This window comes from Vipera berus, assembly GCF_964194415.1.
Source record: "Vipera berus genome assembly, chromosome: 4".
Classification (NCBI taxonomy): domain Eukaryota; kingdom Metazoa; phylum Chordata; class Lepidosauria; order Squamata; family Viperidae; genus Vipera; species Vipera berus.
Genome location: NC_138206.1, coordinates 33,863,922 through 33,891,030, shown reverse-complemented (window position 1 = coordinate 33,891,030; position 27,109 = coordinate 33,863,922). Strand labels below are relative to the sequence as shown.

At 37.9% G+C, this 27,109-nt stretch overlaps 1 protein-coding gene across 1 annotated transcript in view; it reads right to left on the bottom strand.

Moving 5' to 3' along the window:
- Positions 1–20,783: 20,783 nt before the first annotated feature.
- The window catches only part of ZPLD1 (zona pellucida like domain containing 1), a gene marked incomplete at both ends in the record, with an annotated part of 40,473 nt that continues 34,147 nt past the window's right edge, over positions 20,784–27,109 (bottom strand). Inside the window, 4 exons of the mRNA XM_081326342.1 lie at positions 20,784–20,962; positions 22,063–22,092; positions 22,968–23,076; positions 24,899–25,070. Coding sequence (XP_081182468.1) covers positions 20,784–20,962; positions 22,063–22,092; positions 22,968–23,076; positions 24,899–25,070 — 490 coding nt within the window. The remainder of the gene's footprint in view (positions 20,963–22,062; positions 22,093–22,967; positions 23,077–24,898; positions 25,071–27,109) is intronic.

Sequence of the window (27,109 nt, the reverse complement as noted above, 5' to 3'; positions counted from 1 at the left end):
ATAATTGGCTTAATAACTGAGAATGGGAGAAAGCTATTAACTGAATCTGTATAGCAAGAGATATATCTCATTTGCAGATGAGATGAGAAATCAACTTGTTAAATATTTATTACTATAAGATTCTGAAGGAAATCTTCATAAAGTCAGTTAACTCAGGTAATTAAACAAATAAAACAGAATCATACATTATCTTCATCATGGCAAGCAACTGTTATATCTGATTTATAAAGAAGGGAGTGATCCAACCATCCAGAATTACAGAAACCTATATATTTACTTGAAGACTAAATAGGGCTAAATAGTCCTATGTATGAATAATAAGCTCTGATCAAATACTATTTATCCAAGAGAGATCTATAAAGGGCAAAATATAATGCATCTTGAATGCTTTTGATGGTACCAGTCAAAAAATAAGAAAAAGCAGAGACTATTTTCTTAATGGAGTAAAAAACCTTTGGACTGGCTCTTTAGTTCTGTCATCATTCAAGAAGATGAACTATGGTCCATTATCATTGATCGGAAATAATTTCACTTTTTCAAGTGTTCAAATCTGCTGTAAGGAAGAGAGTACCCTCTTTTCTTCTCCTTGTTACTGGCTCTAGAACTATTTGGAAGAAAGATTCAGCAGAATAGTAAAATTTCCAGAATGAAATGGCAAATAAGAATATAGTAATGAAATTGTACTTAACAGTTCTCTAAAGGATTCTCTACATTTGCTAATGGAATATAAACAGCAACACATTATGGACATTCACATTATCAGCAGCACATTCAGTAAGAATAAAACATTTATTTAGAAAATTGATATGGCTGCCCACTCACTCTACTGACTGGGAGGCTTACAAAAATATGATTAAATGGAATTTATACAAAGACAAACAATATTTCAAATAAGTAACAGGGTGTAACATTAGATTTAAACCAATTATATCCTCAGGAAATAATTTACTAGAAATAATAAGTGTAATGTATTGGGCTTGCTTTGTTAAGGGAACACCACGTGGTAAATGCTGGAAGGCTGTTAGAGCAGGGAAGCTGGCTAATGGCTCCCAGCTCCTCAGGCTGCCACCAATGCTTGGACTGTAGGTTCCGGACAGCCACATGCTGGGCCTGCGGGAAAACTGGCCATATCGTGTCCATCTGCAGAGGTCGCCAGAGGGACCAGCTGTTGTGGCCCTGACCCCCGAGCCTGTCCTACCTGAGGAAGAGGACTCTGAGGATGATGGGAAGGAACTGACAAGGCCTCCCTCTCTGGGACCCTCCCCTCTGGCAAGGCCTCCGTCTCCATCTGAAGGCCGACAGGAGCAGCCTGTGATTAGCCAGGCTGGGAGTGAGCCAGAGCAGCTGCAGCAGATGGAGAGTAGCGGAGATGAATCATGGCTAGATCCCCAAGAACGGTGCAGAGCCAAGCGTTTACAGCAGGGTAGGAAGAGTAGGAGGGTCAGGGATTAGCTGAGTCACTGAGCCACACCCCACAAGGTACAAAAGGAGGTGTGGCTGCTCTCAGGACTTTGTGACGAACAATAATTTAATCAACTTCTGGTCACATCTTCGGAATTCTGTTGGATTTCCTACCTGTTTGAAACCCTGGCCTGAATTCTTGACAACGCTTCTGTACTTTTGTTTCTGGACTGTTTGCTTGTTTGCTTGGACTCATTTTGAGTAATTGTTTGGAAGTTATCTCATTCCAGCAGACGCTTGAGATAACGAGCCTATTTTAGCTGACTGTTTGTATTTTGCTACCAAGGCCTTATCAGAAGGCAATTACTAAAGCCTGAGGAATTCATTATTCATTAATTTTATTTATATACCGCCCTTCTCCCGAAGGACTCAGGGCGGTGAACAGGGCAGATATAAAAAATACAAAAATACAAAAGTTAAAAAACATTAAACATATGCCCAAGCTAAAAACAGTAAATACATATATTAAAAATGACAATTAAAAAACCCAACCCATCCCCCATCAGGCCAAGCCGGCTTGTTCAAATAAATGTGTCTTCAGCTCGCGACGGAAGGAGCGAAGGTCGGGTGCCATCCGGAGCTCAACCGGCAACGGATTCCATAGTTCCGGGGCGCCCACAAAGAAGGACCTCCCCCTGGGGGCCACCAACCGACATTCTCTGATCGGTGGCACCCTGAGGAGGCCCTCTCTGTGGGAGCGTACAGGGTGGAGGGAAGTTGATGCCGGCAGCAGGTGCTCCCTAAGGTACTCTGGCCCCATGCCATGTAGGGCCTTAAACACCATTACCAGTACCTTGAATCTCACCCGGAAGACAACTGGCAACCAATGCAGCTCACGGAGCAGAGGTGTAACATGGGAGTATCGGGAGACTCCCAACACAACTCTCGCGGCTGCATTCTGTACCAGTTGGAGCCTCCGGGTGGTCCTCAAGGGCAGCCCCATGTAGAGAGCGTTGCAGTAGGCCAGACGAGAGGTCACGAGCGCATGAGTGACCGTACATAGGGCATCCCGGTCTAGATAGGTCCGCAACTGGTGGACCAGGTGAACCTGGGCGAATTGACCCTTGCTAGTTGTGCCTGTTTGTCTGTCTGTTTATACCTGGGGGGGGAACAGAACACTGTCCTGTGAATCACCAGTCAGAAGATCCGACCAGGAGAGGTACTGGAGCCCTGGGGCCATACAGCGTGGGGTTTTGCTCCAGCCACAGAAGCGTTTGCCATACCGGGGCCTGCCGCCCGATTAAGCCCAAGTATAGACTTCAGGTGGAGCTGCAAGGGGTCCCCTGTAAGATGGAGCTGGACACAGGCTCTGCTGTTTCTATTATTTCCCTTGAAACATTTAATTACATTTGTAGTCGCAGTAAGAGATGGGCAAAGCTGAGGCCTTCTGACATCGTACTAACTGATTTCCAGAATGCCAGAGTCGCAGTCAAGGGTGAAGTGACTCTAGCTGTTAAATTTAAGGGATGTTCAAGGCACCTAGGGGGCCAGAGAACGAGCCTAATTTGGCTCAATTGGTTTGATGCGCTAGGCATCCAAGTAACCGGAATCAACCGGACACAAGTCGCGAGTCTAGCAACAGTATGCGAGGAATTCGCAGATGTATTTGATTCAGCTCTGGGAACATACACGGGCCCGCCAATAGCATTCAAGCTAGACTCGAATGTAGTGCCAGTCAGGATTAAGCCTCATAGGGTCCCATTTGCCCTCAAGCACAAAATAGACACTGAATTAGATAAACTTGTTGAACAGGGCGTTTTGCAACCAGTAGATGGTGGGGAGTGGGAAACTCCTATTGTAACACCACTAAAACCCAACGGGGAAGTCAGAATCTGTGCAGATTATAAATGCACAATTAACCGGGCCCTCAAACAACACGCATACCCAGTTGCAGTAGTAAGTCACATCCTGGCAAACTTGCAGGGTGGCACCATTTTTGAGAAATTAGATTTGGCTCAGGCCTATCAGCAACTGCCTGTTGATGAGGCCACGGCCGTAGCACAGACAATTGTAACCCACAAGGGGGCGTTTAAAGTAAAGTGCATGCAATTTGGGGTCAGTGTAGCCCCGGGCATTTTTCAGGGCATCATGGAACGTACACTCAAGGCCATTCTGGGGGTTTGCCCCTATTTTGATGACATGCTTATTGCCGGAGAATCCACTGAGGTGCTAGCAAGGAGGCTCAGAGCCATCATGCAAAGGCTGCGAGAAACAGGCCTCAAACTTAAAAAGAATAAGTGCAGTATTGGGGTCCCTTCAACTGAATTCTTGGGGTTTTGCATTGATGCTGATGGCATCCACCCTGCTGAGTCTAAAGTAAAAGCCATCCAGATGGCACCTAGCCCTAAAACAGAAGGAGAGCTGCAGGCATTCCTGGGCCTCCTCAATTTTTACCATGCATTCCTTCCTAACAAGGCCACAGTGGCGGAGCCGCTTCACAGACTCTTAGATAAAAATGCTCCATGAAAGTGGAATAGCATTCACAAAAAAAGTTTTCAGGAATTGAAGGCACTTCTGTCGGTCAGTTCCACCATCATTCATTTCAAGGAGTCTAAACCAGTTTGCTTAGTGTGTGATGCGTCCCCATATGGGGTGGGTGCAGTCTTAAGTCACTTAGAGAAAGATGGAACTCAAGTTGACAAAGAGGCATTGGCCATTGTAGCTGGAGTTAAAAAATTCCATGACTACTTATACGGTAGGGACTTCACGGTCTTCACAGACCATAAACCACTTTTGAGGTTATTCACTACAGACAGACAGACACCCCACATATTATCTCCTAGAATGCTGAGATGATCCATTTTTTATCAGCTTATACGTTTAAGCTGATTCACAAACCTGGCAAGGATATGGGCCATGCAGATGGCCTGAGCAGGCTTCCACTGCCACAAATTGAACCAGATCCAGCCCCAGTGGCCCACGTTTTGTCCATTTAGGACTTGCCAGAGTTTCCCCTCTATGCAGGAGACATAGCCGCAAAAATGGCAGCAGATACTGTAAGACACTAAGTAGAGTGCTTTCTTGTGTACACACAGGTTGGCTAGAGTTTTAGAGCTATTTTACAAGAAGACATGAGCTATCAGCTCACAAGGGTTGTATTCTTTGGGGGAACAGGGTCATAGTTCCTACCTCACTAAGAGACAGGGTTTTGCAATCACTGCATGAAGGCCATCTGGGTATTGGTCACATGAAAGCATTGGCTAGAAGCTATTTATGGTGACCAGGATTACATAAAGCCATTGAGGCCCAGGTGCATGGGTGTTATACATGCCAGCAATCAAGGCCTGAAATGCCGCACGCTCCAGTTCACAGGTGGGAGGAGACTCACACTCCCTGGTCTAGGATTCACATAGACTTCGCTGGGCCCTTTCAGGGACAGCTCTTTCTTATAGTGGTCAACAGCCACCCTAAATGGCTAGATGTTTTACCAATTGGAAACATGACTACTGCTAGGACCATCCAGGTGCTTAGGAAACTCTTTGCCATGCACGGGCTGCCGGACATCGTAGTGTCCAATAATGGGGCCCAATTTACTGCAGCAGAATTTCAGGCATTCCTGAGAGCAAACCTCATTAGGCATGCGACGTCGGCCCCATTTCACCCATATACTAATGGTCAAGCCGAATGCATGGTGCGCACCACAAAAGAGTTGCTGAGGCGTATAGTCACTGGGGACTGGCACCACAGACTGGGCAATTTTTTGCTTTGCCAACATTCGACGCCATGCATGGCTACTGGGAAAAGCCCAGCAGAGCTGCGCTGGGGGAGGCGACTGATCACGAAACTGGACAGGTTGCGCCCAGACTGGGTAGCAGCAGAAGCCTCTCACCCCAAACCCCAAGGGGGCTGCAAGTGGGCAACAGGGTGTGGGCCAGAAACTACAGGCATGGGAACATGTGGGTGCCAGGAAAAATCACTGAAACATCAGGCCCTCTCTCATACGAAGTGGGCCTAGAGGGTGGGTGAGTTGTCCATCACCATATCGATCAGCTTAGGAAGCGTTTTCCAGAATAGCCACAAAGTGAGGACTTCGTCATATGTCCTTACCAAGGGTGGCAAACCAGCAGCCAGGCCGATCCATGCATAGACTGTGAAGGCTCAAACAGCCAAAACAACAGGGAGTTGGCCGTAGGGGAGGAAAGCCTGTGTTATGTAGTGGGCTCATTAGTAATACCACGTGGGTTGCTGGAGCAGCTAACGGCTCTCCAGCAACCCAAACTACAAGTCTCCAGTGCTGCTATTGGCTATCCCTAGGCAGCAATGGTTGCTTCAAACCTATTGGCTGCCGCCTAGGGGCTAGACTATATATTGTGGCTAGTTGCAGCCATTTCCCCAGTTCAGATTCTGTAAGAAATAAACCATGAGTTTTCCTGTACTCATTTACCTCATTTTCATTCCTGCGCCAAAGAACCTGCTACACAACACTGGCAACAAAGGTGGGATCCTGCTTCCCTGAAAAAGAGCTGAAGTCTACGAGGGGAAGGAAGCGCATGCCAGAGGGAAAAGGCATTCCCCCCCTCTCTCAAGGTCAGCTAGCAAGCTATGCTAGCAATCTTGTGCTCAGTTGACTCATTCCCTGAGCCTGGGAAGCAGGATTCGGAAGAAAATGCAGGAACCAGCAAATACAGAATGCCGAAGGTTGGGAGACTTTGAGAATTCAACGTGAAGCACCCAGAGGAATGGCCATCCTATTTGTCCCAGGTAGAAAACTATCTCTGGGCAAATCAGATCACAGAAGAAGGACTGAAGGCCGCAACACTACTCTGCCTGTGTGGCCCAGCAACCTTTGATTTGGCCGAGAACCTCTTCTCTCTGACGCCAATAGAATCGGTCTCCTACGCAGACCTAGAAAGAAGCTAACCGAACATTTCCAGCCCAAGATGTCTGAAATGGCTTGGAGGTTCAAGTTCGACCAGAGAGTATAGCAACCCGGTGAATCAGCTTCAGAATTCATCGCGAGCCTGAGGCAGGCCGCTCACCTATGCAAATTCTCAAATTTAGAAGAGAGACTATGAGACCAGCTCGTCTGCGGCCTACGGAACCAAACACTTTAACAGAGACTCTTTGCCAGACCGAACTTAACATTTACAGAAGCACAAGATGAAGTAATGGCCGACGAAGCCGCCGGGAGCGCAGTTCAAACAGTACAGCCCACCAAAACGACAAAGCATGAAGAAACGGTCCACCACGAGGACGCCAAATGCACCAAGGAATCTTCCAAGGAAGAAGAGCCTGAAATCAACAGACTCCAAAAGCAACCCAACGTGCAACATCGCAACAGCCAGCAGCAAGAGAACACTTACCTAGATGTAAAGGGTGTGGCAGCAACCATTTTTGCGCCGATTGCAGATTCTGATCAGCCACGTACAGAGTTTGCAGAAGGACAAGCCACATCGCAGCGGTTTGCAGAGCCCACCAGAGAGACCGGCCACCCAAACACCAGTCAGAAGAACCGACTAGGAGAGGTACTGGAGCCCAGGGTCCTGTTAGTGTGGGGTTTTTCAGAAGCTGTAGAGTCTGGGGTGGGCCAACCTGAAAAGGCCAGCCAGAGATCACCGAGCCCTCCTGAATCGCTTGAACTGAGAGACACTGGTCTACCCAGCCCAGCAGGCAAGCTGGTAGGCCAGGAAGTGCCTGGGTCCCCCAGGCATTCCACAAGGGCTCACAAACCTCCTGCTTATCTGCAAGATTTTGTCCTGAAATAATAAAGCTATAATGTTGTATGTACCTTATTGTACTGTCTGCTTATCTACAAGATTGTCCTGAATAATGAAGCTATAATGTTGTAAATACCTTATTGAGCTGCTAGCTAGGAAACACCTGCATTAGCTAAGAGGAAACCTGTTTTCTCACACCATTGTGTATACCTTTTGAAAAATTGTATTGCTGTAATTGCTTTCTGTTGTTGCTATAATGTTTGTTCATTCTAGGGGGGGAGAGGTGTAATGTATTGGGCTTGCTTTGTTGAGGGAACACCACGTGGTAAATGCTGGAAGGCTGTTTGAGAAGGGAAGCTGGCTAATGGCTCCCAGCTCCTCAGACAACCCATCTCTGCTATTGGTTGTCTCTAGGGCAGCAATGGGTTGCTTCAAACCTATTGGCCACCACCTAGAGGCCAGGGTATAAATTGCTGCATCTGCAGCCCTGCTCCTTAGTTCAGATCCTGCAAACAATAAACCATGATCTTTGCTGAACTCACTCGCCTCGTCTTCATTCCTGTGCAACGAACCCAGTACACAACAATAAGCATTTGTTTGAAAGAACTAATTATTTGCAGATTTGGAAGAGCATTCAGACAGGCATACTCAAATGGAAAATAATAAGCCTACCTTAGCTAGAAAGAACAGGGCTGATTTCAACCAAGGTGGTTGGGCATTGGCTAAAAGAAAGAAGTATCTATATTTTTAAAAAAAGAAATCAATTTTCCAGTGCAACAAAGCATCTAATGTATGGGAAAAGGCCAATTTGTGCATATAATCCTATGCTTTGTTTAGTAATTCAATGGCTTATTTTTCTTAATTACTGTAAATTATTATTATTATTATTATTATTATTATTATTATTATTATTATTATTATTATTATTATTATTATTATTAATTTTATTTGTATACCGCCCTTCTCCCGAAGGACTCAGGGCGGTGAACAGGGCAATACATATTAAAAAACAAGATACAAAAATTAAAAACGATTAAACAAAATGCCCACGAATAAGTTAAAACACATTAAAAAGTAGGTTAAAACAGATTAGTAAAACCCAACCCCATCCCATCAGGCCATGTAAAGAAGGACACAATTTCATGAGGCATAAGCTACATCAAGTGATGAAGAAAAAGAAATATTGCATAACTTGAACTGCACTTAATATTTACAGTAATTTTTGCAAGCTAAAATACTTTGCTAACATTTAGGAAAAACTCTCTCTGAAATATTCCTTTCTGTTTGATTAAAACAGGCCACTGTCTAAAATATGTTAACAAGCAAGTTATGTTAATAAAATATATTTGTTGTTAGTAAGTTACTCTTTCCTTTATGTTCACTTAAAACACAGAGAGAGAGGGGCTTCTATTTTTCTCAGATAAAGCTGTTCTGAAGAAGAAACCATTATGATATATCTTATCAGGCAATTATGGGAAATAGGTCAGAAAAGCTGAGACGATTCAAATATCATTCTCAAGTTCCAAAAATCAATCACCAGCATCACTTAGAAAATAAAAAGAAACTTTCCAGACCCAGGGGACAGGGAATGAAGAAGAGCTCTTTCTAGAAAACTTCAATGGCTTTTCATGAAAGCAGTATTGACTCTCAATTACCTAGAGATAGAGTATTGTTAAAAGGAACAAAGAAGTGACACCTGGAGAATATCTTTCTCTAAATAGCACTTTTGATTTACTTACATGCTGTCTGATATTGTGATCTGGATGGTTGATTTAATCTAAACTTCAAAACAAATATACCTCAATAACTCCAGGAAAAAAAGTGCTAGAAAAGAAGCATTTTGCGATTTTTAGTATACAAAAATCTACAGCGTGATCATGCAGATCCATGTTCATTGGCCAACAATTGATATAAGACAAGCATACTTAAAGAACTTTAAGGATTGGCCTAGCTTCGTTATTGAATTATGTACAGCACCATAGAAAGAACTATGTAGTTGTAAAATTTAACAGTCAAAATGTTCCATTATGAATGGAGAAAGGAAAGGAATGGTTTGTGGAATATATGCAAATAACTGAAATCTAGGACAGTAACTAAAAAAGAAAGAAATACTTCCGTATCAATACATTCCCTTTCTTCTGAGCAGTATGTCCTTATGACTCTAAAACATGTGTAAAACATGAGCAAAATGCACTTTGTAATATTTGTGTTCGACTCTTTCACATTCTATTCCGGCTTTGGTATCTGGTTTTTGTAGTTAGTCAGCCTTGCTTCATTATTTGATGGCTTCTTCCCAAAAGTCATGCTCAATCTTGGCAAGATGCTACATGTAGACAGTTGGCTGCTATCCTTTCTGTTTCATCTATCAAAAACAATGTATTCCTGCAACTATTGAAGCTCAAATTAGATTCCTGAATAGGATGTTGAAAATCAGGATTGCTATGAGCAGCTTTCACCAAAATACTATTCCATTTTTGTTAAATGAGTTAAGCTGAACAGACATTAAACAAATTGTGTTATAATATTCTGCCTTGCATCTGTTTTTTTATAAACATCTATCATTTCCATTTCTAGAACAGATGCTATTTTAGGGAGAGGTTGTTATTTCACATTTGAATTTTGTAACAAGCCTTAAATGGATACTTACTGTCTAGTCCTGGCAATGAGTTTATTTTTAACTTTCTCAAAGAAAAAAAAATCTCTATTCACATTTATTTACCCCAATTCTTCAGATTCTTTAATTCATTGAGTTTTCTCTGCAGCTCTCTTATCTTTTGCCTTATTTTTAATGTAAGTTGATTAATAAACCAATCACTGTCCCAAAGGTGCTTTTCAAAAGGCAATTGGACTTTCTTTGTTTTTCCTTGAAGGTGTTTCACTTCTCATCCAAGAATCTTCTTCAGTTCTTCATACTTCTTGAATGAGAGGCAAAACATCTTCGAGGAAAAACAAAGGAAGTCCAGTTGCCTTTTGAAAAGCACCTTTAGGACAACCGTGACCTGGATGACTGAGATTCTCCATAGACATCAAACCAATTATTGCCTTGGTCAATGTTGATTTTGACTTTATACAGATTTAGATATACATTTAGATGTGGTGGCAATGTAGCTGTGACATTGTCACCCCATTGATCACCAGGGTTGATTTGGCTGAGCTGGTTGGCTAGATGCATGTCCCCTTCCTCCCTTACCATTCCATGTGCATCCCTCCCAAAGCTGCATTTTTGGTGGAAGAAGACAACCATCCCAAATAGAAGGAGTGTACTGATTTTCAGTTTAACAGTATATGATGGCTCTGCTCCCTGCTAAAGAAACTCCACAGAAACTCAAAGTCCATGTGTTATTCTAATTATTTTCTCCACTAAAATTTCTTTAATACATCTTTTATTATTTGCTTATTTATATACATATTCCATGCCAGTATTACTTGGTTATCTTCATCTTGACAAGACTTCCCTTTTTTGAAGTGAACCTTCTAATCTAGCATATCTCTATCATTTATCACTGTGTAATATTAATATCAACCTCTTGAATTTGATGAAACTTTTCTTGATCAAAATTATATGTTAAACTTTATTTTTATGATTTTCAATAATTTCTCAGTTAACCTGACCTTTCACCTTCCTTTTTTTTCAATCCTTTCTGTTAAAAAGTGTTGCCTTTTTAAATAAATTTTGACTGTACTTCTTTGGAAATTTTCCACTTAATAATATGTTAAATTTGATGGCATTTGGTCAGTGCATAAAGTCTACAGCTATAGAAGCAAGAATCAATGATGGTCATGTTCTGTCTACTTCCTTGCACTATTATTTGCACATCTAAGAATTATTACATCTATTACTTCATCTTTGGTAACCATTTTGGTAAGATACAAAAATTAAATCATCAACTTACTCTGATTTTTCACCATTTTTCTATAACTTAACTTTATTTTCCCGAAAAATGCAGTTTATTCTAATACAGATCTGTGCTCATTAATGCATCCTATAATCTATTTAACATCTTCTTCAAATGATTTAGGATCTTAGCCAACAAACTTATATTATTTAAGTATTAAAATGCATAATAATTTATGCCCCCAATCAGCAAAACACTGATTTCACAAGAAGCATTTTAGTTTCCATATTTTTAGCAAATAAACAAAGAACTCTGTCATTCTTTCCAAGTATACCATGTCAAGAAAACAGATATCACGAGCATCACTGAAAGAAGGCACTGAAACACATAGCACATATCAGCACGAGGAGAGGCACTAAGCACCAGATCTATAGAAGCAGGGGTCTACTAGACAGGATCCAAGGTGCAGTCTATGCCTCAGAAACTGTCCAATACATAGTGGCAGGCTATAAGATTGCAGGCAGGAACAGTATACACTGAACAGCGTAACCAAATAGCTGGCATCGTGTATAGGAGCATCTGTAAATTGAAATGGGAAATTCCGCAGAAGCTCCTGGTGAATAACATGCTAAGATTTCCAGATCCATTAGGTACTGCCCAATCAACCTAATATCATGATAGTAGATAAGGACCAGAAGATAGCAGTGGTGATAGATATAGTTATGTCAAGTGACAACAATATCAGGAAGAAGGAGTATGAGAAGCTGTAGAAGTACAGGGCCCAAGAATGAACTAGAAAGCATGCAGAAAGTAAAGGCCAAAGTGGTCCCAGTGTAATAGGAGCACTCAGGACTGTGATGTCTAGGCTAGGAAAGTAGTTCCAAGACATCACTGGAATATGATGTTCTCTGTTCACTAAAAACAACTAAAACACTGTGCAGGACTTTCAAATTGCCAGGCCTTTGTCTATGGAGGTTTTCAGTCATCCAGGTCATGGTTATCCCAAACATGCTTTTTTTTCCCCACAAGGCAACTAGACTTTCTCTGAAGACATTTCGCTTCTCATCCAAGAAGTTTCTTCAGCTCTGGCTGGATGGTGGGGAATGGAAGGATTTATACTCCTTGCAGACAACTGGTCATTTCCATTCTTTTAGAGAGTCGTTGAAGCCCCTGCAGGCTTTAAAAAAAAAGTACCATGCCTTTGTTAGAGGACCTGAGCTAGACCTATACGAGAGATTACACACATAAACATGTATGTAAATGTGCAATGTATCTATACAGTATATAGCTTATAATAATTTAAAGAAAGATTCAAAAGATGTCATATATATGATGCTCTTTCCAACTGGTTGAATTTACAGCTACTTTTCTTAATAACCTGCTGTTTCTCTTATTTATTTGCTTATACATTTTAATTAACATGTTAATTATCATGAATTTTAATTATTTTTATTCAGACATTATATCTGTGATTTTAATGCATTGTAAGCCATCTGAGAAAACTTGCTGTTGAAGAATGGTTCTCACATTTTAAAAATGCATGCATTTTTAAAAATGCATGCATGAATAAAACATGATGTGTATACTGATAATGAGCGTTAATGAAGATCACTATAAACATAAAAACTCTTAAGTTCACACTGTCTACCTTGCATTATTTATTTGTTTGTATAATATAATTTTCTATCTAACGCCTCAAAACAGAATACCCAATTCTCTCTCCTCCTATTCTCAGTAATCTATGAAATACTGTAAATAAGAAATGGTAACTGGTCCAGACGTATTCTGGAAATATAGTAACTGAATATTCAGTCTTGATCTCTCCAGTTCTAACTCAATCTGTTATATTCACTATTAGGAATTCTCTTTGAAATACATGTGCTTTGGCTTAAAAGTTTAGAATAAGTAATAATACTCATATAATTCATCTTCCTATTAAAATGCAATTAATCATCCAAGGACCTAGGTTTCTACATGTCCTGAATGTTTTAGCCGCAGAGATCTCTAAATTTATTACCAATGTGCAATTTTTAATGTGACAAAAGAAGAAATTTTTAAATAAATCAACTATATTCTATCAAAATGAAAATAAGTATTTGTGTTGGCCACTATTTTTTGAAGAATGTGATCTCTAACACAGGTAGTACTCAAGTTACAACCATTTGTTTAACAATTATTTGAAGTTACATTAGTGCTGGAAAAAATGACTTACAACTAGTCCTCACACCTACATCTACCACAGCCTCTCTGTGATCATGTTTGTAATCATGAGTCAGTCATCTGGCAACCAGCATGCATTTAGAATGGTTATAGTATCCCAGAATCATGTGATCAACATTTATGACCTTCCCAGTTATGCTAATTTGGAGCAGCTTGTGAACATACTTCCACACTGCTGATATGGTAACATTCAATATTCTAACTTTAATGATTCCTGTAATATGGTGGCTTGGTAAATTTACTACTTTTATGCTTACAGTAGTGTTGACAAAGCATTCTTGCATGTAGATTTATAATGATTTGAAAACGTGCTGCTACAAGAACAAAATGTTACTATTATTAACAAACCAAGAGCAGCTCTGTATAAATCACAAAGATTTATTTCTTTAATGATATTATATGTTACTTTCTCTCTGTGTCACTTAACAATATAAATCTGTTATTACTACCCCTAATCTGTCAGAATCATCTGTCCTTCTGGAAGAACCAAGGAACAGCACTGCTGCCAGATATGTGCACTTGGGAAATATAACAATTCCTAACGTATTATAACATATTAACTTAAAAACAAATTCTCCTTATATACTTTTTTTTTTAAAGCAACCATTAATTGCATGTTATAGCACACTGGCTCAATACCAGAAAGAATGAAAACAAATTGTTATATTAAGGAAGGAATTTTGAAAACCAATCTTCCCATACTTTCTCAGTTACCCAAACTGCTATTATTATATATTAAACAGATTTCTTGATTTTTTTGTTCAGCAGGCAAAATTTAATCTAGAAACAGCATCATGAACTCAAAATTACTCAGTTTCAATTACAAGAGTCCTTGACTTATGGCTACAATTGAACCCAGCATTTCTGTTGCTAAGTGACACATTTGTTAAATGAGTTTTGCCCCCATTTTACAACTTTTCTTGCCACAATTGTTAAGTGAATCACTGCAGTTCTTAACTTGTGAATCTGGCTTCCCCACTGATTTTGTTTGTCAAAAGGTCGCAAAAGGGATCACATGATCCCAGCATACCAAGCCCATCATAAATGTGAGCCAGTTGCCAAGTGTCTGAATTTTGATCATGTGACCATGAAGATGCTGCAATGGTCATATGTGTGGAAAAACAGTAATAAGTCACTTTTTTCAGTGCCGTTGTAACTTTGAGTGGTCACTAAGTGAACTGTTGTAAGTCAAGGACTATCTGTATAACTCTCACATCATATCTAATTCATCATTACCTAGGAAATATTGCTATGCATTATTTTGATCTTTTATAAACACTCTGAATACAGCAATTGTAGTAGAGGGTTTCCAAACATAAATAATACAGGTCAGTTAAACATAAGAACAGAAGAAGAAAGATTCCGTAAAGAACTGTGTTGGATTTGAACCCCTGAAGACTGTTTCTCTTCATAATAAACTACAGTGTATCATAGGAATGCAACTTTCATTGGGCTGAGGGTGCATCAGGTTTTGAACAGGAGTTCAGGAGTCATACTGAAACAGGAAGCGGGACACTATATAAATAATTAAATATATGAAATGGGTTGACAATTACATCAATTAAATATTAATGTTAGTTCAGGTGGTCCTTGAATTATGACCACAATTGAGACCCAAATGTTTGTTGTTAAGTGAGACATTTAAGTGAGTTTGGCCCCATTTTACAAGCTTTCTTGCCACAGTTGTTAGGTGAATCACTGCAGTTGATAAGTTAGCAATCTGGTTGTTAAGCGAATCTGGCTTGCTTTTAAAACGCAGAAGAAGCAGGGTGCACCATGTTCTCAAACTGCTCCTGATACTTGGCTGAAATCTTAAAGAACCTGTGGAAACTCCAGGTAAATTGAAAATCAAAGGGGATTATCTGTTTAAAGAATCTTTTATCTCTGTAAAGATATATAAAGGCCTAATACCTTGGATAGATACTTATTGTTTTTGTTATGTAAGTCTAATACTCTTTATTTTTCTGTCCAAGTTCAGTAATTATGTATCCTTCAGAATTTTATGAACATATAGGATTGTCTGGGGAAAAGATACTTTCTTAATTTCAAATTTCTTGTGATATACAATATTAAAATCCAATCCACTGTCCCATCTTTGTTATGATGACTTTGGGCTTGTAAACAAGTGAATTGTACTCTAAACAGAATATTGCAAATTCATTTGAGTCAATCCGAGTGGTAATGAAAATGCATAATGACCAGCTAGACCAGGGGTGTCAAACTGCCAGCCATGGGCCAGATGCATCATTGGGAAACCACGCCCACCCCATTGCCGGCAATGGCAAAAAAGCTCTGATACATTGCGCAACATGCCATGACGTCACGAGTTTGACATGTCTGAGCTAGACATATCAGGAGGAGTGTAACTCTCAGGAAATTATAATTTTAATAAGACAAAAACCAAAAAATAAGGATGGATTGATGGATGGAGTATAACCATATTTATTTTATGGTTTATTTTCATTTTAAAAAATCCAAGTCAATCTCATCTCTTTCTGATTTCATGACAAATCCATATAATTTTCTTGGTAACAGTGTGGAAGTGGTTTCCATTGCCTCTTTCAAAATGAGATGAATTCCTGGTGATTCTACCCATGCAGTTTTCTTTGTTGTGTCATAGAAAAGGTTTGCCATTGCCTTCAGAAAAGTCTTTGTGTTTCCTTGAGTAATCAACAGCATATGATTTCAGGGTAATGCCCCATCCAAATGCTAAAAAGGGCCAACCCTGCTCAATTTCCACCACAAAGGCGCTGCCGGCTATTAAATATATAAAGATAACCTTGACTTCTGCTTAACTCTGGTGACTTCATGTAGTTTAGGGCACATTTTAGAAGTAATGTACCATTCCATACTTCCAAGGTATTCATTTGCTTACTTACTTACTTCCAGTCAAGTCTATAGTCCTGGGATTTTCTAAAGGTCTTATCGAAGTGTTAACAAAGCCTGTCCCTATTTAGTATACAAGCCCAGACATGTTACTACCTGCTGAAATTCAATTCACTTTAAATTACATTAAATCATTTTAATTTTTGTTTCAGCATCAGTCCTTGTTTTGTGTTCTTTTGTTCCTTACTCCTTTAATCTGGAGATTACCATTCAAAGTTTAAGTAGGCACTCAGGCCAAAAATGTTATTTACTCTTGAGTTAAAGTCAATTGTATTACTTGATCTTATTCAAAATGCAAGATTTAAAATGTATTAGATGATAAGTCTAGCCCCATGACTTCCATGACTGAAAAAGGGGGATTGTCATTTAAAGATGACAAAAGTTTCAGATTTAGGCTGTGTCACATGATTCATATTATCCAAATATTAAATGATCACAAGACTTATGATGTAGAAATTACAGTTGTGGAATAAATATAAAAAACAGCCAAGAAAACAAACACAAGACTCCACTGAATAAATCAACCCAGAATTCTCATTCAAGGTATAAATTACCAGGCTCAAATTATCCTAATCAGGAGAAAGTTACCTACTGATGATAATTGGGATCTGGAATTCTGTTGCTAAACAATGATGTTGTAAGGCATGGTGTCACATGACCACACCAACTTACAACAGCAGTGCCATAAATCCCATGCAGTTAAAATGTCCCATAGTCACATGATTGTCATTTCTGCCTTCTGCTAGGTCCCATACTGACTGCTTGTGGGAAACCACAATGAAGTTCACAAATGGCAATTATATGATTGATAGTGCTGCTGTGACTTCATAATTGATCCAGTTGCCAAGTGCCTGAATTGTGATCACATGACTACAGAGACACTGTGACCTCCTCAGCTATCCATATAAGTATTTTTGTTCAATGCCATTGTAACTTTGAACATTTACATTATGAGTGGACATTAAATCAGGACAACATATATGTGATACCTAGCTCTTTGGAGAAGGGTTTAATTCTGGGAAAGGTGGAAAGAAAGAGAAGAGGATAACCAGTAGCAAAATGAATGGACTCAGTTATAGCAGCAAAGGCTGTACTACTGGAAGGCCTGAAGGACCAGGTTAGCAATAGGCAGGGAAAAAATTATATCTTTATGATTGCTGAGAGTCAGTGCCAACTTGATGGTACATAGTCAATCAATCAATATGCTAAAATCTTCATCTACACTCTTCAAATCTTAAAATAATAGTTGCAGACTCTGCACATTGATGGAGCTTCTAAGACATGTGATCACCAAACTGGAAGATATTAATCTACGGCTGTTAAACAAAGACAACACACCAGTGTTTTCTGATATTATTTTCCAAATTACTTTATTAATCATATTTTACATGCCATCAGATCTATACCCTGAAGTGCAAGTACATGTTTCTGAGGTATTAAAATTGGAGAAAACCATGCACAAGTTTCATGTATAAAAAAAAACACAGTGCTTATCAGGTAAGGTATTGGATGGGTATTTGGAACTCAGAATTAAGTAACATGACAGTTTTTTTAAATATTATGATATTCAAATCACCCTGACATTTTCTGTACATTCACACAGCCATACACAACATTGCTTAGAGCAGTGTGCACAGTACAGTTATACAGTTTGTCCACTGTAATGTTGAGTACAGCTTCAAATTGTTAGCATAAAATTAACATCCAAATTGCATCCTATCATGCTATGCTGTGTTCTGCATTATGTAGCCTATGACTGGCATACACTGTCAATCAATATTTTGATTTACAGTACAGATTGTCTCTAACTTCCTATTCTTTGATGCCTGATATTAAAAATTAAACCATTGGATAATAAAGCAGCAAAATCCAGATGTTTTGAGACTCTATTTCTCTAACATTAATTGGCTGAGAATTCTTGAAATTATAGTCCTAACACATTTGAAAACTCCCAGGTTCAGAAAGACATGTCTAAAGTGTATCAGAGTAGTTTGAGGTGTAAAGCAAAAATAGTAATAATATTTGGCTTTGACCAGTTGTTTTCAAATTCTTTTTCCTCAGTCAGTGATCTGCTCATATTAAAAAGCCTATTTCTCTGCATGTAGAACGTGAAAGAATTAATTTAGCCATGAGACACATGGCTATCTACTTCAGATAGTTTAGAACACTATTTTCCAAACTTGGAAACTTAAAGATATGTGGATTTCAACTTCTAGAATTTTCCAGCCAGCATGCTGAGTTGAATTCCACACATCTTAAAGTTGCCAATTTTGAAAAACACTGCTTTAGAACAAAAAAGAGTCATATAGATTAAGCAATTAAAATCACATATTTCAGATCATAATTCAGAAATAATCCCTAGATTTTAATTTCTAGGATTGGTGTTAGAAACAGAAACTGCTAAGAAATAGGTAGCATATTAGAGTGCAACAAGAAAGAGACTGACAGTATGCTAGTCTTGCTACACCAGTGGCTACAAACCACCATGCAAAATTACTCACAATGCAGCAAATTACAGTAATGTTTTGCTAGATTCTCACTGTGGGAATTTTAAATGGGAGATCCTAGTTTGTTGCTACTAGCACCAGTTGTCCATGAATGTAACCAACTTAGTTACATTCCACTAATAACTACCACTGATCCAGGAAATAGAAATAGAACACCTTCTATTTCTGTTTTGATTGATATGACCTACATTTAGATCTGATTTTTATCAAAGATGCAGAGTAGAACTGGATGATAACATACCTCAATTTTGTTTCAGCTGTAATGTTAAAGGTAAATAAAGCTGCTATCAGTCAATCTAATGAAGAAATTAGGATTATGAATTAATAGCACTACTGTATAACAAATATTTATGTGAAATTTCATTAAACTTCAAATTTTTCTATAATCTTACGACATTAACGTAGGGAGCCATTAATTAATGAAAGTTCAAGCAGGCCATTTCATTAATGCAATGTGCAGGCTGCTTTCTTTAAGCTTAATTTGCTGAACATGTGGAGGTTTGTCCAACCTGGTCCTTTATAAATGTATGCAAATCATTTGACAAGCTGTAACCCAAAGTTTCATACCTAACCAAAAGTACATCCTGTGTACAAAAGTTTAAATTACCTTACTGTAAATCAGTGGGTTAGGATGCTGAGCTTGTTGATCAGAAGGTCGGCAGTTTGGCAGGTCGAATCCCGAGTGCTGCGTAACAGAGTGAGCGCCTGTTACTCGTCCCAGCTTCTGCCAACCTAGCAGTTCGAAAGCACGTAAAAATGCGAGTAGAAAAATAGAGACCACTACGGTGGGAAGGTAACAGCATTCCATGCGCCTTTGGCATCTAGTCATGCCGGCCACATGACCACGGAGACGTCCTCGGACAAGCACTGGCTCTTCAGCTTTGAAACGGAGATGAGCACCGGCCCCTAGAGTCGGAAACGACTAGCACACATGTGCGGGGGAACCTTTACCTTTAACTTTTTAAATCAAAATGAGAATCATAAATCTTGCAGACACTTTACTTTCCTTTCTTAAGTAGTAGTAAGTTTGGACACCCTTTTCTATAGATTGTTCCATTAATAAGCAGGAAAATATTGAGCCTAAGTGAAAATCTATTTTCACCATCCTAGAGATAGAATGTAGAAGGGAGAGGAAGAACACACAAGTAATGTTCATCAAATAAGAAATGAAATACCATTTTCTTGTTCAAAATCATTCATACTAGCTATTTTATGTTTCACATTATCCTGCCCTTGGAACATCTCTAGAAAAGTCTCTCAAGGATTAATTTTGAGTAGAATAAATGATAGCAGTAATTTCCATGAATGGAACAGAAAGAACCTCCATACTTAATTAGCTTACTTCATGACAGGTACCATTAACAGGAGAGGAGAGGGGAGAGACAGTTTCTACTGGCTTCCTGCAGTTGACTATTTGTTTAATTCTTTGTGGCTAATTACATTAAAACAGTTTAAAAATAGGGAAACAATTTTCAAACAATTCTAAAGAAAAAATAAACTATAAGAATAAGAGAGGGATGTCCGTGCCCTGTCCTGCCCTCACATATCTAAAACGATGAAGAGTTTCAATCTATATAATTGAGTTTTGAATTTGCAATATAAAGTATTTAGTTTAGGCAAGGTACAGTCAAAATATTCATTATAACAGATGCTATGATGAAACAAAGCAAACTATTATCTTTACAACATTCAATCTCATTTCCCAAACTATTATAATCATAGCCACTTTTTATTTTGGGTGTTTTGTGTTTCCCAATATGAATTCAATTATATGTCTATAAACATATAAAATTCAAAAATATATGCCTCTAGAGATATGAATAGAAAGTTTTGACATGTATAATCTTGTAGAAAGTAAGTACAGAAACTGTCTTTTCTGAAAAGGATAGTTGAACTACGAAATTTTCATGCCATTCTGGTTTATACAGATGTATAGATTTAGACAAGGATTTTGCTTTGTTTTACCTTTATGATTCAGTTTCTATTATCAGTTATCCCATTGGCAAAACATCAAAATACCTATTCTTTCACATACATGGTACATCAATGACAGAAAACAGCTACAATGTTAATTCTATTACTTTTTATCTATGTAAAAGCCTAACATTACTGGAAAGAATAACTGGAATCTGATAACAATAAAGTGATACCTTGGTGACACTTCAAGGCAAATACATTTTATGGCAATTGGAGAATGTTCAAATTATTTGCTCCTTCTAGTTGAAAACTGGATTTCTTAGACCACTCAAAATAAGGTTACTGCTGTGCCCTTTTCTGTAGAAAAGGAGGAAGGACAGTACACAAGAAATGGTGCTGATAATTCCTAGAATTACTATTCCTGAAATCAATGCACTGGTGACTGAATTCAGCTGGAAAGAGAATCCATTTGGACTTCCTACAAAGGAAAGAAATAGAGAAGAAAGAGTTAAAATATTTCACAAGATCTGAGAACAATCCAGCTAAAGATATTTGACTTCTCAATATTCATAGTTAAAGTATCAATGGGCAAAAATAACCCTATGCAGGAACATCTATAGAGATTTCAGGTGAAAAGAGTCAGAATCAAAATAAAATACATAATTTGTGAGATGGGCAGTATATAAATTTAAAATTAAAGTAGAACAAAATAAAACAAAATAAAATAAATGCCTGATGTCTTAAGTATTTTTGATCATAAAACAAACCCATCCCACAACCAAAGTGCTTGCTTTCAACCGTTTTTGTTGTTAGTTGCGAAGTTGTATCCAACCCATTGCGACCCCATGGACAACGTTCCTCCAGGCCTTCCTGTGCTCTACCATCTTCTGGAGTCCATTTAGGCTCACACCTACTGTTTCTCTGTCGTCTCCTTCTTCTCTTGCCCTCAACCTTTCCCAGCATTAGTCTCTTTGCTTTCAACAGAACTATACCATAAATTCTAGGCCCAAAGGAAGTGAGTTCTCAAAGTTCTCAAAGAAGTTATAAACCTCATTTTCTCTCTGGAATTGGCAGACTTTATTCTCTTCCACTGATTTAGATGAAATAGATTTTTTTTAAGATACTGGCAGTAAATCAGTGAAAAAAATACCCAACCATTTCCCATTCAGCCTTGCACTCAGCAGAATTCTGGATTGAGCAGCGGTTCTGCTTTATTGATCTCAGCTCAGTGCCTTCTTTCTTAATATTAGGGCACAGTAACATTTCCATATCATTTTTTTTCTCACCATCTCCCATGAAATTCAGCCAGCGATATATCTGATCATGACATATTATGTCTAATCACAATAATATCAACAGAACTATGACTGGCTTTTTAAATATCATATGCTTTTTTAAAAAAAAAAGATGGGATCTACTAAGCTTTTAATTGGATGTTTAACATTTTCTGTCATTTAAATTAGCAGAAAATGTTGCAATGTATCAGCCTAAATACAAAGTATTTGACTAGTAATTAGGATAACATTCAAATATTTCTTTTAAAACTAAGGGTAATTTATTGCTATTGCTATAACTTACCAAGCTGTGAATTGTTGGTTGGGATCTCCTCTGTTTGAAATACAAAAATAGATTCATTTTAGTTTGAAGGTATTCATTTGCTTGTGTTCAGACAAAATCATTGATACTTTAAACAGGAATAACTGATCTAACACCCCAAGTCTAAATTCACAGTTAAGAAGGTATTCATCAAAACAAAAAAATATATCAGGTTTCAAAACAGAAAACTCTATCTATAAGGTAAACATTATAACCATTGTGCTATTATAGCATTTAAAATACAGCACACTATAAAATACACTGGAATGAAGTAGGAAAATAAAAATGTGGGCTTTTTAGTTCCTTTATTGCAGCTACATAATACATAGGTTGATGACTTTAGGGATGATGAGTCACGGAAATGAAGATCCAGCTATATTTATGCAGGTTCTCTGCAGGATTCTGATGTCTGCATAATCTCTTTTCTGAATCTATGAGATCTATGCAGGTAGTCCCAAGTTGAGAACATCCAATTTACAGACAACTCATACTCTCAAACCGATGAATCTATGAAGCTGCACAATTTAAATCTATTACTCAAAGCAAAACGAAGTCCTTGCTTCTAAAAGCAAAGCACCCATATCTCTTGTTCCTCTGGTGATTTTAGAGGCTTCGACTCAAGTCATGATTGAGTCCTGCAAAACCCTTTTCTAATTATGAGAATTTTCAAACAAGTTTACATAAAGAAACCTGTTCCAGAGAAACACTTCAGTCTTCTCCTTCATGAGCAGCATGTCAGTCAAAACTGCCTTGCATAGACATAGTAGCCATATGAGAATTAAACAATCAAATACAAGTGTAGAGTCTATTCTTGGACAAGAAACCATTCTTGAACAGGAAATTATCCACATTATATTTTAGAAATCACATAGGATGGTTGTCCTTACCAGTTCTCGTAATTATGGGGCCAGCAGATATTACTGCACTTCCAGAAATGCTCTGAGAGATCCAAGTGGTTCGCTTCACCACATCTCTTTTTTTTCTATTACTGCAGGTCTAGAAGTTTCAATCAAAGTAATTATGATTCAGAGCAGGTAGAAATAATGGTTTCCTTTGGTGTTCCATTTTAACTTTACATAGAAACTGGATCTTTCAAAAAATAAAACTAGAAGCAAAACCCTCTTGCTTAAAAGAATCTTCCGTGCAAGAAAACATTTGAAAACTGCTGAATATAGTAGTTTATTGTTGGTTATTTCTTAGCATATTCAGAACGTATTTTATTGTATAATGGTTATATAAAGCATTGTCTTCCCTTATTGTCCTTGTGGAATCTCATCTAACTTTTTCAAATTTTTCCTCATTTTGTTTGGTGAATAGCAGATGAAATTCAGGCTACTGAATGCTTCTTTCACTAATTCTTTACTGAAGAGTCTCCATCCAGTAGACACTCCCATAAAACATAAGTAGGAAATTATTTCCATAATCTTACACTTAAATGTTCTTCTCTGTATGTTCCAAGCTTTGCTGAGCTGTTACCAAACCCTTCAGAACACAATTACCCTCTTTACAACTTACATTCTTCTACATATTCAGAAAATCTATTTTGAAGAGTTGATCAGCACTTCAGCAGAACACGGAAGGAAACAAAGAAACTTAAAACACTAGAGAAATATTTGCTCGCTATGGAATGTGTCATTCAAACAATACTTTTTCTCAGTTGGAATACTTATAAAATAAAAATATTTGGTCAGTGATGAACATTTGAAAACATACAATACAAAAGTAAAATCAAGAGGTTGAGATAACATATTGGCACAACATGGAATCTCTGTCATAAAAATGCAATATACCCTATTATAACAGTTGTTAATTACCTGGATTACTGAGGAAAGGATATAAAACAGAGAGGGATGAAGTTACAACAGACTCCAGCAATTAAGCATAATAAAGGGAAAAGGAAGATCTGGCTCTGTGAAAGGAAACTCTTGATTTTTGTCCTGATATACTCCAGGCAGTCCTATGATCATTTTAAGTAAAAGCACCTTTAGATAAATAAATCTAAGCTAGGTGCAAAAGAGTAGCTAAAAGTTTTAATGTGAATATCTTTTATACAAAGATATGGGTAAAAATATCTCAAAAACTAGAATACTGAATCCAAATTGAAACACTATTTTATCAAGAGCAGGTTTGTTATTTGATTCACTATGAAGACATTCTATCTACATATAAATAGAACAGTTTAATTTAAACATAATAGCTTCAATCTGGGGGGAAAAGTGGAGAAAATAATATTAGGAGGGATGTTGCATTCCATTTCTAAATGAATATATATTTGTTAGAGCACAAGAGAAAAGAAAAGTAAGTGAAAACCATTTTCCCAACCTACTTTAGGCAACTCAAACACCCTTGTATTCTGAACATTGCTCAGTGGTCTCTGGATGTGACTGATTATACTTAATTTTCCAGCACTTCAGGAATTTGTGTAAAGCCTCTCCTCACATTAATGTTTTTATTTTAGATTCAGTTTTGCTGACCATAAGCTTATTGAAAGACAAATCTCAATTTTTAGGTAATCATATTACATATTGACTTTCACATCACTCTTTGATAGTTTATAATTAATAATTTCCCAAGCCCTGCCTGTCTGTTAAATGAATAATGTATCTGAAAGTGGAAGGAATCAGCCACAAACAACAAGGTTCACCAAAGCTAACAGAATTCAGTTTGATTATTTCATCTTAGTGTAACCACCACATTGAAGACTCATCTATCATTGAGGGTATGAATTTTATTACACACTAGGCAACTACTTTTAAAAAAGATCATCTATTAGCATCCCCTTCAAGTTGCAGCACTACCCAAACTCTCTGAAACATACTGGAACAAGAAAGGGGCAGTCATCCGCTCTGCACAACTTTGTCACGCAATGTAGAAAAACTGCAGACATTTTCTGGTTCTTATGTTTCACAAAGCGGAACACCTCAAAAGAAAATCGGCCCATCTGACTCTTCCCATTTTCAATTATAGTTGTCTGAGGGTCTTTGTCACAACTGAAAAGGAAATAAATGAAACAAGTAACTTTCACTGCTTGATAAATACCTTTTAAAAAGAGTAGCATTTCATTAACAATACTATATTTTAGAAATTGTTGGCATTTCTTTCTATACACCATCTGAGGATACAAGATACAGCAAGATGCAAGAACATCTGCCTCTGAGACAAACCTGCATTGGATATTACCTAGAGTTTTCACATAAGGAAAACTGATTTCCATGACAAAGTATATATTATACATTTAAATAAATGAATAACCTTTCTTTTGAACATACCCTATTTGTATTGCCTTGTTGACTATTTCAAAAGTTTAACATCAAAGATATTGCAGATATAAATGTACCATATGAGACTAGTTCCCTCGCTACAGCAGCTCATCCTTAGGCCAAATATAAACACAGAATATGAACAAAATTAATTTGCTTCACATTTAAATATGAATTGACATAATTCATAGTTACAAGACTTACATGTACAGTAAATAAGAATACACTACATTTTTCACATTTCCCTACATCGTACAATCAAAATTTCCACTTAGAACTTGCATTCAAAAGTACATGTATTAAACAAATGTTTGTCTCAAAATTCTTACATTCCTTTTTATCAGAAAAATTATGTCAGAATCACACATGAATTTCCAATGTAGTACTCCAATACCTATATAAGATTTCTTTACATCTTTATGGTGATTGTTTTTTTAAAAAAATGGAAAAGTGCTGAATTTTCAGAAAGCAAGAAAGCTAGATTCAGCAATTTATGAAAGAGAAATTCTTGCTGACCATAAGAAGAACTGTTTCAGCTCTAGTAATATATGTCAAAAATATGATCAGATTTACTGACAAATCAGAACAGACCAGTAGATAGAATGTTGGGTTTCTAAGGAAACTGTGCTTATCACAATGCCTATTCAACTGTCCACTTAACTCTGAAGCAAAAATAGCACTATTTACTTTATATATAAATTTTATCTGCATGCCACAGGTATGTGTGTTTTTGATTGAACATGTACATTCAGTAATGTACAAGGATAATTATAATAAACCACATCAATCTGTGCTGAACTGTTGGAAAGAATAGCAGTAATCATGCATGCAGACTTTATCAATATGAGTCTTAAATACCATTTTAAAATGCAAAATGAAACAAATAAGTTCCAAGAATGCTTACTGCACAAAGTCTTTTTTCATTTCTTTCTTTTTTTCTTCACTGTGTGGTGTTAAGCATTCAAATGAGTTTTTTTTATCATGGCCAGAGTATTAGTACTGCTTTATAAAACCCTAGTGAGACCACACCTGGAATAGTGCAACCAATTTTGGTCACCATACTACAAAAAAGATGTTGAGATCTTGGAAAAAGTTCAGAGAAGAGCAACTAAGATGATCCAAGGCCTGGAGACTAAAACATACAAAGAACAGCTACAGGACTTGGGTTTGGCTAGTCAAAAGAAAAGAAGAAATAGGGGTGACATGTTAGTAATATTCCAGTATTTGAGAGGTGGTCACAAAGAAGAGGGGGTCAAATTATTCTCTGAAGCACCAGAGGACAGGACAAGAAACAATGGTTGGAAACTGATCAAAGAGAGAAGCAATCTGGAATTAAGGAGAAAGTTCCTAACAGTGAGGACAATTAATCAGTGGAACAGCTTGCCTACAGAAATTGTGGGTGCTCCATCACTGGAGGTGTTTAAGAACAGACTGGACAGTCACTTGTCTGAGATGGTATAGGTTTTCCTGCTTGAGCGGGGGGCTGGCCTAGAAGACCTCCATGGTTCCTTCCAGCTCTATTCTATTCTATTCTATTATTTGATGGTAAGCATTTAACATCTGTATAAATTGTACTAAAGACTATAAAGCAGGGGTGTCAAACTGCCGGCCCGTGGGCCAGAAGCGTCATCCCAAAACTGTGCCCACCCAATTGCTGGCAATGGAGAAAAAGCTGCGATACGTTGCACGACATCACATGATGTCGGGAGTTTGACATGTCTGCTATAAAGACTATATTAAAAAAGACCAAAGCCATAAAGCCTAGTATT